We start from the raw sequence: 16728 nt of genomic DNA, 5'->3' as shown, positions 1-16728 counted from the left end.
ATTCACTGAACCCCACTTTGCAAGCTTCTAGCACATCTTGACTAACAGAATCCTAGGTTGCCCTCTGATTTGTTCCTGCTCCTGCCCTGTTGAGAGTGATTAATTTGTCATATAATCTTCTCATGTATCGTTGAGGGTCTGCGTAGAGCTGTGCATTCTGTTCCATTGATAAGTTTATCCTTGCATGTGCTCCACAGTGTTATCCTTAATGAAGGATAAGAATATATTTTAATATCTGGTAAAAATAAGTTTCCATTCATACTTCAAAAGGCTAAAAAATAAGTAGCCTGTTAACATGTTTCTGCAAAATCCAGGCTGCCTGTTGAGAGAACTCTATTTCATGCTGTTTTTCTCTTATGGATAACTTTTCAGTAAGGCTTTGCTTCACAGAGCTGTAATTATATTAGTTCTACTTTCATATCAGCAGAACTGAAGAATCCAGTTTGAAAAGAAGTTGAAAACAAAACCTTCTGTACTAGAACAGAATTTTCTTTTTCTATTGACCTGATCTTAGAAATTCAACTGCCATCAAACCCAGCTCTGCACAGAATACTTTTCCAAAACTAACAGCAAAACTCAGCATTTAGGTCTTACTCTCGCAACCAGGCAGTTAATTATGCCTTTGTTTGGTTTTGCATATGTGAGATGTTATTTAGAAACTTGTTCTCAAGATCTTTTGCAAGGTGAGGCTATGTATATACTTCTGAATTTCCCTTTTCTGTATGCTTCTAGAACTAAATCTTGGCTTGGGGGAGGTAGGGACAGTGTTTCCTACTTGTGTACACCAATGCTCAATAAGAAATAAAAGATTATATGTAATAAATAGCCTTAAATTTGGTAAGTTTAGCAAATTTTTCTAACAATTTAAAAACATTCTCAGGATTCAGGTTACTCTAAGGTATGTTATTAGTGAAACTTCTGTCGGTAAAGAAAATCTGTTAGGAGCTTATGGATAGGTTGACTTTTAACAAAATTTATTTTATCACAAATATTATAGCAAGAATTGACTCAGTGTACTTTTTTAACAATGCCATTGTGCAGGGCTTTATAGGGATCATCTCATTTAATATAAATAATGAAAAAGCTTCTAGAATTATGAGTGTATATGTGTTTCTTTTAATGTTCCATAAAACTACTACTAGTAATAATAATAATGTAATTTAACCATTCAAACTGTATGTTTACAATAGACACATGTAGGGATATAAAATGTTTACCAATAATGTAAAAAAGATTTTAATTTTGAGAACATGAGAGAAAATCAGTATTGTCATATTTTTAAATTATACAAACAGAAATACTGAATTTCAGTTTGGTATTTGTTAACAATTGTCAGAGCAGAGTAATTAATATAAAATTTATTACTTTTTTCTGAGCCTCTGATTTTTCTGCAAATTTCTATCTTTATTCTCAAATGTTTCTTGTTTTTTAAATATAATTCTGCTTTGACCTATTGTTTGTTCAACCATTTGTGTACACTTATTGAAATACAACTAACTGAACACTAACTGTATACAGTCCAAATCTCATTAAAATAAATTCAGCCCTAACGAAATTCTTCATACTCTTTAATATTGATTTCCCAGTCAGTGGCCTACCTGAAGTTTGAAGAAGTATTCTGACTATAAAAAAAAAAAAATTCTCATACTCTGTGACAGAAACTTAAGAATGGATCCTTGCAGTTTGTTATAACAGGCTTTTACATATTAAGTCAACAGCATTCTGATTCTGTGTGTAATCAAAAAACTGTTATAAAGCAAAAACTAACACACCATTGTAAAGCAATAATACTCCAATAAAGATGTTACAAAAAAAAGAACAATGCTGGCCAAACTTTTGAGAATGGTTGCCTTAATGACATCTCCTGATTACAATTGTATGACGTTTTCTGCAGCTATATCTAGATACATTGACTAGGAAAAAAACAAAATAACCTACTTTTTCAGTTCTGTTAAGCACCCCTTCCCTCCCTCCTTCCCTTCTCGTTCATCCATCCATTCATTCACTCGTTCATTCAGTTATTCAACAAATATGTATTGATCTTCTTCGTGCCAGGCAATGCAACTATGCTCTGGGTAGTCAGTGATGAATGAGGGCCCTTTTGAAACCCTCTTACACTGTTGGTGGGAATGTAAATTGGGGCAGCCACTATGGAAAACAGTATGGAGGTTCCTCAAAAAACTAAAAATAGAGTTGCCATATGATCCAGCAATCCCACTCCTGGCCATATATCCAGAGAAAACTATAATTCAAAAAGATACATGCACCCCTGTGTTCATAGCAGCACTATTCACAATAGCCAAGACATGGAAACAACCTAAATGTCCATCGACAGATGAATGGATAAAGAAGATGCGGTATACACACACACACACACACACACACACACACACACACACAATGGAATAGTACTCAGCCATTAAAAAAAGAATAAAATAATGCCATTTGCAGCAACATGGATGGACCTAGATACTATCATACTAAGGGAAGTAAGTCAGAAACGGAAAGACAAATACCATATAATATCACTTGCATGTGGGATCTAAAATATGACACAAATGAATTTATCTACGATACAGAAACAGACTGACAGATATAGAGAACAGACTTGCAGTTGCCAAGGGGGTCGCCCTTGGGATGAGGGAGGGCTAGATTGGGAGTTTGGGATTAGCAGATACAAACTAGTTTATATAGAATAGATAAACAACAAGGTCCTACTGTATAGCACAGGGAACTACATTCAATATCCTGTGATAAACCATAATGGAAAAGAATATGAAAAAGAATATATATATATATATATATATATATGTATGTATATATGTATAACTGAATCACTTTGCTGTACAGCAGAAACTAACACAACATTGTAAATCAACTATACTTCAATAAGATAAATTAAAAATAAAGAATACGAATAAGGGCCCTTTCTCTTAGAGCTTACTCTCTAGTTATTTTTGAACACACGAAAATTTCAGAATTTGCTCCTTTTAATTCTAACCTACAGGTTTTCTTTATTGTTATGAAATATTTCAAACACTCAGATATATACCAAAAATTACATAACAAATACCCATGTATTACCACACAGGTTTAACAGACATTATTAATATTTTGCCATGTTTGCTTCAAATCTCTCCAGATGTAACCATTAACCTTAAGTGGGTATATATGTTTGTGTATATTATGACGTATGTTTTATATTTTTATTGCATATGTATAGATGTGTAAAGAATACGGTATTGTTTTATGTGGTTTTGTATTTTACATAAGTGATTTCATAGGGTACATACCCTTTTGCAGTTTTTGTTTTTTATTCAACATTATTTTTGCCAATTCTCCACGTTGATGCATGCACATGAAGTTTTTTTCTCCATTCCTTTGCTGATGCATACTCATACTTAGGTTGTTTACATTTGTTTAGTATTGTGAGCAGTAGGTCACTGAGCATCTTTACACATGTTTTCTTGTATACATGTTCGAGTGGTTCTGTAAGATGTATACCTAGTAGTGGACTTGCTGGATCATAGGGTGTACACATCTTCAATTTTGCTTTATCAAAGTGTATGGTCCAAGATGGCTGAATTGTTTATAAATCTGTTTTAAGTAAGGTGCAGTCTTAAGTACTGTCGCTAGGCTATTGAATTTTAGCTCACCTATTGTACTAAGCAGTGATAGATAGTGGGTGATTTCAGTTTTTATTAGAATTTTATTATTTCATCTGTTAATAGAGGTTTAGACATAAGTGAATACAGTGGCAAATTATACAAGCTTTTTAAATGACAATGAACATATATTTTCTGACATTTTAAGTTGGTCCTCAAATCAGTTAACTTTTAAGCACACTTTAAATTAGTATTAGGTACTTGATTTTGAATAGCTACTTTAGTGACTTGAGAAACTATAACATTTTCTTTAATTATTCTGTGGTTAAAACCATAAATTTCATTTAATTTTATAATCTATGTTAACAGTGTTAGCCTAAAAGATTTTATATACAGATTTAAAATCTAGTGATGAGTGTAAGCTTGCACTTAAAATATTTTATAATTAAGCAAATGAAATATCACAAATAAGCAAAGGACTTTGGGAGGATCTAAGCTTTGTAAATGCTAGAGCTTTGTTTCATAATTTTTTGTTCTTCAAGGAATTAGGCTGTATTTTATCATTCTTTTTAATATGTTTACCGTAAGTGCTTTAAGAAGTAGACTGAATTTTAGCTGCAGCAAATGTATCATGCAGGGAGTATCCTGGTTTAAATTCTGAAGTGCTTTCACTCCTGCTCGCTTCCCCTTGAAATCGTCTGGAAAGAAGTTGGCACATTATTTTGCGAATGTTACTGGACATCAGGAAATACATGACTGGATCTAAACAGCTATTAAAAGATGAGAAAACCAGCATGATCTCATTGGTTTTGTGAACGATTTCCTTCCAATCGCAAGATGACATATTTAGCTGTGAAGAAATATAGACAAATCGGAAGCCATGATAGGGAACAAAACATACAGTAAAAATGATAAGCACAATAAAGGAATTCCGGGCTGTAGTGGCATATTTGCCAGAATTAGGAAATTTTGACCTCCTTTTAGAAATCCTCAATAGATTCTTGCCAATCTTAATATATGAAAGGATTATTAGTAGGAAAATTAGCCAGAACATTACGACAAGAATGTAGTTAAAAATTGCTTCTCCTTTTGCATTATGCTTATCTCTATAATGGAAACACATTGTGGAATTATGACCTCCTTTCTTAAGGGTTAAAATAATCATAGTTAAAAATCCAGCAAGAGCAATTATCCATACTATACAGCAAACATAAATACTCTGTTTGGTTGTTATCGCCTTCCGTTGTTGTATAGACCGATTAATTTTTATGTAGCGATCCAAACTGATGAATCCAAGCAAAATAATGCTAATGTACATGTTCATATAAAACAGTGTTCCCACAACCTTGCAAAGAATCACACCTAGTGTCCACTTGTTTTGGTTAATGTGATACATTATTCGGAAAGGGAGGCAGAAGATAAGTAAGAGGTCTGCAATGGCTACATTGAGTAGGTAAATCTGAATGGAATTTCTTTTGCGGTGGATACCCAGAAATACATAGAGGGCAATTATGTTTCCAACGAGGCCCACGATGAAAATAACAGAGTAGAATGTTGTTAACACACTAGAGAGTAATTTTTCATCCATGGAACAGGCAGTAAAATTTGATGCTCCTGAGAAGTTGTGTGGCCATTGGACGCTGTGATTAGTTATAAAGTGCACTCCCTGGGAGGAGCAAGGCCAGCTGCTGACTGAAGTTGTCGTCATTGTTACCATGTGACTTCTCGTTGTCTTCTGTAGAGATCAAAAAGTGAAGGTGCTAAATGACATGTTCCTTGACTGTAACTTTTATGTCTTCAGATTTCTCCTACAACAGAATGCCAAACATTGAGTGAGTCACTTGTTATTTTAATAACAATTACTTTAGCTCAAAGCACAAATAGTAAATGATTTATTTTCAGACATTGTGAGAAGCTTTCCTTTTATCTTACTTTGGACCATTTGGATATCTACACAATATATGTAGCAGCATTATGGTATCACAAAACAAGCAGCACATATAGTAGAATCTTGTGGAATGTCCTGATCTAACCTTTTCTATGCTATGATAAATGTTCAAGGTTTGTTTCATTTATTATATTAAAATAAATATCTGAACTATGGAATCATCTTAGGGAAGTTTTTATGGGAATAGAGATGGAGGTGAAATGACAGCTCATATTTTTCGAAGATGAGTGTCAGTTTCCCTAAAGGTAGTTACAGACATGAGTGAGCTGGGCCCACTGCTGGCCCCTGTCCAGCTTCCTGCCTTGACTCTTTCCTTCATAGGTGGCATTCATTCATTTTGACACGTGTTGCCACATGGTATGTGACAGATAAACTGTGGCAGTCTCTCATTCCATGGTGGGAATTGGGGAAATGGTCCTAAATTTCTTCCTTTTCAACCTAACACCAAGTTGAGGGTATTAAAATCACTTGCCTACGGGGGCATGCAATTACCGTAACAGACCAATAGAGCACAGCACTTGCCTCATTAGGCAGGCTCGTAACACTGCACAGGAGAGCAAAGTAGCCAAACAAAACCAAGTCAGGTGGTGACAGCCGCCAGTTAGGCACCTTGGAGAGTCTCCTTGACCTAGAAGCATAGAACATAGAGTGATAATGTAGATGGGAAAGAGGATGTGTAATCCAAGATTTTGGAAGGAAGTAACTGCAGCTGAAATATTCCGTGGGCTAGGTCATGTGAAACTGTTTGTAAAATAGTGTGTGAATTCCACTTGTTTGTGGCAGCAGAGAATGTTAGCAGTGCTATTTGTTACTGGCTGTTTGCTGGGCATTGGCTGCTGTGAAGAGCTCAGTCTGAGAGGCCATCATAAAGAGAAGATGTGAGGAGAGGATTCCAGGGGGTCTTGTCACATTCCTTTCTTAGAGTGACTTCCCTATTTCTTTACAGAAGCTTCTTGGCAGGTGTCATAAAGACATTCAGGGCAAGGTTATCAAAATCAGACCTAACTAACTCTGTGACCTTCGGCCAACAACTTAATCTTTTCTAAGCCTTAGTTTTTTTGTTTGTAGAAATGGAAAAATGCATTCTATAAACAACAAAACTGGAACATAACAAGTGTTATGTTTACCCTGGAACATAACAAGTGTTCAATGACAGCTTTAAAAAAAATAAAACACCTTTTGATTAATTTTGTTTTAGTGAATATCTCACACTTGGCTAAGTACTGCTTGGAAAACGAAGGTGAAAATGACAGAGACCCTGCTCTCGGTAAATATTTTTTCAGGAGTGTGCATTTAAACTTTGAATGCTGTACAGTGGATTTGAATTACCTTAATTAATTTTCTGATTTGACATTATACACAGAGAAAAGCATTTGGAAGAACTTAGCCTTTCTTAAAACTACCTATAATTTGATCAAGAAGAAACCATTTTAGTAGAGTGTGAAATTCTTGTTTAAAATTTTGTCAAGGGGGGAATTTGAATCCTTGGTAGAGGAACTGACTGGTGAAGAGGAAGTTATGTAATCCCTGGTAAGAGCCTGTCGCCAGAGCTGAGGACAACGGAGGGAGGGAGGCAAGAGGACTGAGCCTAGTCTGTCGTGTGTCTCAACTGCACGGAGACAGATTTCACAAAGCTTATAGAAACTTGCACGCATGTTTCTGGTGATCTGAAATTCTAAAAAGGAAAGGGCAATCCAGGAAGAATGGCAGGCTGCCAAAGATGGAGCTGATAATGCAATGTAGATTACCAGGAAGAGGAGAAGGGCCCCTGTAGAGGGACCTGTGTTGCGTGGTCACATAGGGAACTGGCTGAGGCTCAGGTAGAAACATCTCATAGCCATTGATGAAAGTGAGCTGAGGCATGACAGGTGACACGATTTTGAGAGCTCAGACAGCTGAAATGACTTTAAAGGTCATAGAGTTTTTGTTTTGTTTTTTTTTTCTTCTCCATTGCTATATTTTAAACTCCACTAGGGTTAGGAAACAAGTCTGTTTTGTTTGCCTCTGTGTCCCAAGTGTTTAGCACAATAAATGCTGTTGAATGAAAAAGGGAATTTAGTAGAAAAGTATGTAAAGTCCTACATGTGGATATTAAAATAAACTATTCAAGTACAGGAAGGGCTTTAGCTACATGAACAGAAACACAATTGCGATTGACTGCAGTTGCTGTGCCTGCAGTGTGACGTGGCTGCAGCAAAAACTAACCTGTCTTTGGTTGACTTCATACCTATGGAGTGTCTTAAATGAAGATTGTCACTACTAATCGGTACTGTCCTAAGCTGGTAGGGTTCCACCTGGAATACGGTGTTTCATCCTCAGCAGCACACTTAAAAAAGGCCACAGAGCCAGTGGGGGGGGGGGGAGAGCCCAAATCATGTCAGAGGAGCAAGTGGAAGGAAACAGGCACCTGGAGATGTGAACACTTTCAAGGCCATGGAGAAAAGGATTTCACCTCCTGATGTATGTCTTCCGAAAGCAGAAGAAGGACCAGTGAGTAAAAATGCAGAGACAGATGTTGCCTGCTTTTAAGGAAATGCTTTTTTAGAATGAAACAATCTATTTGGGGAGGCAATAAGGTTTTACCACGGAAGATTTTTTTGAGACTGCCACCGTTGGATACTTTGTAGAAGAGACTCTCAGTGGCTCTCAATCCTGGCTGCATATTAGAATCCTCTTGAGGGTTTTTTAAAGATACCAATGCCTGGCTCCATCCCCAGATCTTCTGATTTAATTGGTCTGGAATGGGCTCCAGGCAATGGTTTCCTTTAAAAGCTCCTCAGGGGATTCTAATGTGCAGTCAGAATTGAACCCTTGAGCTAGATGACTGAACCAGTAACTAATATTTATTTAGCATTTGCTGTGTACCAGACAGTGTGTTAAGCACATTTATATTATTTCATTTACATAATCCTTATAATAACTTTGTGAGGTAGGTATTAATGAAAGATAAAGATGTTATGATCGTTACCCATGACCACACAGCTCTTAAATGTCTGTACCCAAGTTGAGACTCAGATCCGTCTAGCTTTTAGAGCCCATGATCCTTTTCACCAAACCTCACTCCTCCTAATCATATATGATCAGCATTTTCTTTATTAATGATGAGTTCTGTCAGCGGCATTTTGACATGATTCCTTTAGCATTATCCACATTAGCGATTTTAAGAAAAGATTGTCATCTAGCTTTACCTCTCTGGAAAAGGTACTAACCTTTTTATTTGCTACGTCCATTATAGTAAGTAAGTAAGTCCAGAGTTTACAGAATCACAAATCATTCATCAGAATGTTCAGCATATCCCCCAGAGCATATCTTTTCAAACTTATTTCTAGGCCTGATTGTCATAATCAAGATGTTTCTAGAAAGCCATTAGCGCAAAGCACGTAGCCTGAAACCATTTGCCTCAGCTCTAATCTGCAAATAAAATAAATAAATAATAGTTGTACAAGATCACCAATAAACCTTTCTGGTTTTGCTTTATTTTCAAGCTCAAAGAGAACAATGTATTTGTTTAAACAGTAGTAGTAGCTGTCATTTAGAACCCTGTATTGAATGGCTAGTGTTCAGTCATTTATTAACAAATTAACAGATTAGATTCTGTTTGGAACTTAAAGGCTGATTTCTGCCTCCTTTACAATGTGTCAATCACTCGCTGTTCCTAAGGCCATTTACTGATGTTTTAAAAACCACTTACTTGATTTGTTACGAATGGCCAGTGAAGATAAGAAACAAACCACTGCATTCACATAGGGACCAGTTTCCCAGGGGACATTAGTTGTGACTGGTGTGAAGTGGTCACAGTGGTTTTCTGATAGTAGATTGTTAATGGTTTTTAATGTTGTTACTTGACAAATCCTGAAGTTCCGCAACCCTGTATTAGTGCTGCATTGTACCCACCAGCACCACCCTCCCCTTGCCTGTAATTTTTCAACTGGCTCCTACAGGAGCTTCTGTATTAGAGGGCAGGACCCGACAGATTCCACTGTGGCCTCCAATGAGCAAAAGCTTTTTAAATGCAGTTTGGGTATGTTTGTGAAAACATCACATTGCTATGTTAAAATACATACCTAGTTGGCAGTGGTAGCAGCCGTTTACATTTGTAGTTTAACTTGATAATCACTGAATCATTCAGGCCATGCTTTAAAAATTGCACTAATTTCTGCATACAAAGTGAAAATTGAGAGCATGTTACTTTGGAAAGAATATTATTAGTAGTACATTAGCTTTTGTTTTCAATTTAACTGTGGCTAAAACATTTTTTAATTTTAGGTGAATTCACTAAAGTGTATTTTGCTTTTTCTTTTCTCTAATATTCACCATATTAACTTCTGAAACGCGAAACTTAAAATTTAACAGATTTGGTAAATTACCATAAAATAGAAATCATATAATAAAGAAAATACTATTATTGAAAATAGGGAGTCAGCATAACTTAATAAAGTTAATAAGTTACAGATCACTTATAATACACTGGAAATAAAATTTGTTGCATATGAAAATAACTTTTAATTGATTCAAGTAGATCTGCAAGTCTTTGTGGCAGTATACAAAATACAGTATAAACAATGTGATAATATTGATAGTATGAGCGTAAATATCTCATGTCCTAAAGTACTTCAAGTAACTAAGAAGACAGCCTCATTTTAAGTCAAGTCACGGCAGAGGTGTCATTCAGTTTACTCAGGTTTCTAGAAGCAAAGTGTTGCTAGTCACCATGAAGCAGGTTTCATTTATATTACTCAGATAATCAGAATGTAACTTAAAAAACAGATCATTTATGCAGTTGAAATCAAGGCATACTCACAGTTCAGGCTCTCTTGAAGTAAAAGGAGCTGAACCCCAAGATTCCCTAGACACAGAGACTCGTCTTGGTGTGTCAGCTGGGTTCCTCCATCCGGTTGTGGTGCAATTGGTTGGGGTTGTCTTTTTATTTTTTATATTTGCATGTGGTGGTAGGTGTGTTTTTTCTCTTTTCTTTCTTTTTTTCAATATGACAACCCTTAGACTCCTTGTGAAAATATTTTTAAAACCCTACCACTATGCAACAACTTTATCTTTAAGCTTAATCAACACTTAACTTTAAGAAAATATTTATATCTTTTCTATGAATACCTTCCACTTTGACAATTGTGAAAAGTTTTCCCTCCTCCCCCCCGCATAAAGTTTATAAATTCTAAACAGAAATCTGCATTTTTTTGTTTTTCCTAACTAATGATACATAATATACTATATGTACTTTTAAAGCACAAGCATTTAATTTCTCTTTCCTTCTGGATTCATTTTAGAAACTAACAGTCACATAAAATGGCATTCCTGTGTCAACAAAAAATTGGTATTTTCCATTGGCACTTGCCATCTACCCCTACAAGGATTAAATCATGTGCTGCTGCAGCTGCTGACTTTGAACACGCCCTGAAAGGAGTTCAGGTGGAGAGCAGAAATGAGGCACTCTGTGCTCTGGGAAAAACTGGCAGAACAGGTCTTCAGATAGTTAGATATTTTCAGGAGCTGATTTTATGAGCCCAATTCTTGCCTCTCCTCATATCTAGAGAAGCACTAAAATCCTTCATGGTGACGTCTGCTCCTCGTGACTAGCAGTAACCTGCACGAGACTAGCAGAAACCTTCTGTAAAAAATATGTGCTTGATTGCACGTAGTCCCCCTTCACCAAAATCACGTATATACTGATCTTCCCCCCTGTCTCTTTGGAGCAGTTTCTCAGAGCTATCTGGGATGCTGTCTCCCAGGCTGCAGTCCTCATTTTGCCCCAAATAAAACTTAACTCGCAACTCTAACGCTGTGCATTTTTTTCTAAGTCGACACATGTATTGCATTATAGTAACATGAGTAATGAATTATTTTATTATTTAATTTTTAAAAGGTTTATTTGATCTGTGTGTTATTTTAGTATGTTTTCATGTATTCCCTTAAGACCTTGGATTTATTTTCTAAAACAATCTTATAATTTTAGGATTAGATGAAATTTGTGATAGTATTCTCTCCTTTTTAGCACCATGATGAACTCTCCCAAGTAAATTAAAATATCTCCTGTATTTTAAAGAAAATAATGAAGCAATTCTGCAGGGGGTTTTTTTGGTCCTAGTCCAATATTTAACCACTACCTGTCCATCTGTGTAACTGTTGACCCTGCAGTTTAATGTCATTTCTTCTTTTTTGTTGTCATCTGAAATGAAGAAAAGTTAGTTATTATCCTCCCCATAATTGTTACCCTGTAGCTTTGTTTACTTTACACTAAATAATATTTAACTCATTGGGCTTTATCTAACATTCTAATTATTTCTGGGTACATACACTCTTCTAAACATCATATTCTCCAGAGCTTTTACTTTGTTATAAATATGACACATGGGACAGAATATTTTTAAATTGCCAGAATAAAAATATTTTGTAGCTCTTACTTCACTCTAGAACTTCTGAGAAGGAAGATGATTACTGTATTGGTCTAGGAGGAATTTGTGTGTGTGTGTGTGTGTGTGTGTGTGTGTTGTTAAAAAAACACATAACATTAAATTAACTATCTTAACTATTTTAAAATGTACAGTTCAGTAGTGTTAAATACATTTATATTGTGCAAGTATACTTATATTGTTATATTATACTTTATAAAGTATATTTATATTGTTCAGTAGTGTTAAATATACTTATTGTTGTGTTTATATATAGAAATTTTTCATCTTGCCAAACTGAAACTCTGTGTCCACTAAACATTAGCCCCCTCTCCCTCTTCCCCTACCCTTGGCAACTACCTTTCTACTTTCTATGATTTTTGACTACTCTAGGTAATTCATTTGAGTCAGATCGTACAGTATTTGTCCTTTTATGACGGGCTTATTTCGTTTAGCATAATATCCCTGAGGTTCACCCATGTTGTACCATGTGACAGGATTTCCTGCTTTTTCAAGCTACATAATATTCCATTGTATGTATATAACATATTTTCTTTATCCATTCATCTGTCAATGGGCATTTGGGTTGCTTCCACCTCTTGACTATTGTGAATAATGCTGCAATAAACATGGGTGTGCAAATATCTTTTCGGGATCCTGGCCGGATTTATTTAAATGACTAAATAGTGTTTATCTATTATATGTTCTATTTCATAAAATCTAATATAAAATTTTTATCATGCTAGCTACTTTTCCACACCTAAGCCATCCCTTTTCAAAACACTGATTCTGTTTTAATCTTCAGTTCCCTGATGACCCTACTGTGACCAGATTTGAATGTAAGCTTTTCTTAGTTCTTCCTTTATATGAGCTTTTTCCTGTTCATTCTGAACTTTCTGCTTTTTGTTTTGGTGTTCTCAGCTTATTCCCATACATCCTCTTCTGCTCACCCTTCCCCTTCCTCGAACTCTGTTGATATCTTAGCTTTTTATTTATACAAAAGATAGAAGTAGAAAAGAAGAAATAAACAGATATGCTTGTTTGGTGCCATCCATTTATGATATTACCGGCCTCTCTTTATCTAGATCCCAACCCTTGTTAAATTCAGCTCACCACCCACTCCAGGCCTGAACCTCACCAGCTAAAATGAGGACTGCTGGGTACAAACACAGAATAGTGCTGATTGGTCTCGCTTCAAACTCATGACCACAAACCTCGAGTGGGCCCCTATGCTGCCAACAGTCCTGCTATATTTCCTTAGTCTGGCGGTTCTCAAAGCATGGCTCCTAGACCAGTAGCATCAACATCACTCAGGACCTTGTTAGAGATGCACATCCTTAAGCTCACCCCAGACCTTATAAGTCAGAAACTCTGGGGATGTAGGCCAGCAGATCTGTGTGATTATGATACTAAAGTTTGCCAACCACTGTCTTAGTTCATTTTCATGTTCTTTGAAAACCCGTTTCACACCTTCACTCTTCTGCCAACGACCCCCTCTCCTTCCTCACTCCCACCTGCTGATCACTTTTTATTTCAAGTAAATGGAAAATAGAAGTGCTCAGAAGAGAACTTCCTCATCTTCTTACATCCACATCTGCCTGCATCTACAGGTGCCCCTGTATCCTGCCTTCTTCGCTGTCACTAGGGCCAACCCCCTTCCCACTTGCATATTATATCCCATCCCCTTTCTCTTCTGGGGTTGTTTTTTCCTTTCTACAGGATCTTTCCCATCAGCGCGCAAATGTCTCTCTAAAAAAACAAAACAAAAAAACAAACCTCCCTGAAGATGTCTAGGTAATGCTATGGAGTCATCTAATGCACGTGTTGTTATGTGAAAATTTTGAGTATTTGTATGTATTGTCTCATTTTCAAAACAAAACCAAACAATGGAAGGATAAACCAAAAACTAATGCCAATGAGGTGAGAGAAATTGGGCACGAGGAGAGGGGACAAAAGCTAGGCCTCTCTGAAAAGTATTTGTTTATGGTTTTGCCTTTGGAACTTTGTGTACATGTTTTGTATAATTAAAACCAAATTAAGTCAAAATCTAATTAAAACAAATTGGCCTCACTATGTAACAAATTGAAAGTATAACCACAAGGAGAATTCTTTTAAGTGACTTTAAAATAAGGTGGGTTGTTTTGTTTTGTTTTCATTTTACATAATTTTAGATTTACAGAAAAGTTATTGTACAAGAAAAGTACAAGGAATTCCAGACACCTTTAGCTCAGATTCCCCATATGTTAACATTTTACCTTTTGTAGTTAGTAAGTATCCTGTGGGGAGCTACTCTAAGATTATACAAACATCCTGTCACTCTTCAAGCTTTCACCCACTAGTTTAGAACCCTTTGCTGGTTCTTATCTGACTCAGTTATTACGATGATAACTGCCAAATGGTGATTTTCTAATGCCAGAATTTCTTCTACATTTATGAATTGATTCTCTACTTAAAGGAAAGCTTTTCCTTCTCCCCATTCATTTACTTATTTATTTACATCAGCATAGACTCATGAATTCTTACTTTGTTGAATAGTAAAACAGTATTTTGATACATCTCTGACAAAAAGAATCACGAAGAAATCCTAAACAGCATACAGTGGTTTTGTTGTTACTGGTAATGGAAATGTTGTTATTTTGAAACTTTTATACACACACATTAAAGGAAAAAGCAAATGAATGATTATGTTAATGTCATTAGGTACCAACATTATCTGACAAAATCGAAGAAGTAAAATTAAAAACTATAATTGAGTAGGAAGAAGCATCAGTATGAATTGGTGATTTATTTTTTTTCCTTCTAAAAAAATACGTAATTTTTAGCTATGTCCACTTGAAGAGTCGAAGCAGCGATAACCTAATAGCAATACTATACCTAATATCCATATTGTGGATTTAAATACCTTTACCCACTAAACAGAAATGGGGCTGTTTGGAGAAATGGCCAGTTCCAATTCTGGGGCAAGAAATGAAAAAGACAAGCCTTGAACACCTTGTGCCTGAAAGCAAGGAAGTTATCAGACTCCTAGAGTCTTACAAAAGGACGTAAAAGCTGACTTAAGTAGGGGCTCTCACTGGCCAAAAACAGGACAATTCGAGCATCAAAATGAATAATGACTGCAATTGATTAAAACACATCAAAAATATTAAAAGTCTATAAATCATTATAGACAACCGCAGAAGCCTCCTACCTGGTCTCCTTTCTTCCACTCTTGTGCCCTTGCAATCTCTTCTCCACGCAGCAGCTCAAGTGATCCTTTCAAAACCTAAAACTCATCTTAATGCTCTCCTGCTCAAAACTTTCCAGTGGTTTTCCATCTTGCTCAGCCTAAAACCCAGAGTTCTGGCCTTGACTTCAAAACCCTAGACCATAGGGTCTTTGATCATCTGAATCGCGTTTCCCACCACTCTTCCCTTTGTTCATTCCTTTCCCAACACACTGGCTTCTTTACTCTTCTCCAAACATACCAACCCCCTTCGTGCCTCTGGGCCTTTGTACTTATTATCCTCCACACCAAGATCTTGCTTCCATGTGGCTTGCTCTGCGACTTCATTCTGGTCTGTGTTCACATATTACCCTATTAGAGAGGCCTTCTCTGACACCCCTTCCCTTACTAAATAGCAGCTCCCTAGTCTTCAAACCTATCACACCTACTTCCCTACCAGCCTAATTTTACCTCATAGCACTTAACACTACCTAGTCTTGTATTCATTTACATATGTTGGTTTCTTTGTTTATTCTCTATCTTAAGTTCCAATTTTATGATTTATCTCACTTAAGGGTTTGTTGAGAGTGACTGAATCCACGCTCTGATGGATACATAGATCTCAGTGTAACATTAACTTAAGCATAAATATAGTCAACAAACTATATAAAGTGTGTACTCTGGGATTCTGATTTAAGCTTCTACTACTCCTTCCTAAGAAGGTGATGAAGACATTGGCCAGGAGACCCTTTCTGGGTCTAGTTTGTATTTTCTTCTTCTGCATCATGGCTATCCTTTTCTAGGCTGGTTCATTTGCTGTGCCCCACACTAGAATCATGCTAGGGCTATTGCTTTTTTCTTCAGGTCTGTTGTCATTGATCTCTATTTGAACCAGCTGAAAGTTCCCATTGCGGGAGAGCACTCTTTATCAGTTGGTTTCTATAGAGGTTTGCTTGTTCTTCCATAGACCCTTCTGGCTACTTTGTGTCTTCCTGCAGTTTGCTCACCATTCATGTACACTTGCTTTTTCTCTCCTCTCTTTCTCTAACTCATACACACTCATACATACATTTATGTTCAAGGGCTCATCTTTCTTTGTGCTAGACTGTATCGTAAAGGTCTTTAAACAGCCTTGGACAAAAAGTAACTTCCAAAGTGGAACCCTGATGCTTTCATTGGGCAGAGTAAGGATCCCTCCCACTTTTGCGTATCCATCATCAAACATCTCTCCGGGTGTACCAGCTCAGAGTTTTATTGCACAGGTCTCTTCATGCCCACTCTCATGTAGGCTAAACCTGAACTAAAACTGTGTCATTTTATGTATGAGCAAGTATAGGACAGAATAAAAAATAGTTTTATCTTCCAAGCCTGAAGAGGCTTGCCTTTTTCACTAACTGGCATTTTAAGAACAGGTCGTAGCATATGTAATGTTAGTCATGTTGGAGAGCATAGTGTTTGAGTAGAGACCAAAGTTCCCTACAATTAAATGCTTCCATGACATCAGCCCCAGCAAGGTCCCAGAAAGAGGCAGATGCAGAGGACAAGCTCCTACAAAGAAACTCTCAT

The 16728-nt window shown here is 36.4% G+C and overlaps 2 protein-coding genes across 9 annotated transcripts in view; one reads left to right on the top strand and one right to left on the bottom strand.

Moving 5' to 3' along the window:
* Window positions 1–16728, top strand: part of CASK (calcium/calmodulin dependent serine protein kinase) — a 393911-nt gene that overhangs the window by 237866 nt on the left and 139317 nt on the right. The window lies entirely within an intron of this gene.
* On the bottom strand, window positions 3046–5400 carry GPR34 (G protein-coupled receptor 34). Its single transcript, XM_007186172.3, has one exon. The coding sequence runs from the start codon at window positions 5320–5322 to the stop codon at window positions 4198–4200; it is 1125 nt and encodes a 374-aa protein (XP_007186234.2). The 5' UTR covers window positions 5323–5400; the 3' UTR covers window positions 3046–4197.

Source organism: Balaenoptera acutorostrata, chromosome X (assembly GCF_949987535.1).
Source record: "Balaenoptera acutorostrata chromosome X, mBalAcu1.1, whole genome shotgun sequence".
Classification (NCBI taxonomy): Eukaryota; Metazoa; Chordata; class Mammalia; order Artiodactyla; family Balaenopteridae; genus Balaenoptera; species Balaenoptera acutorostrata.
Note: the sequence above shows the minus strand (reverse complement) of the source record. Positions and strands in the feature narration are given on the sequence as shown.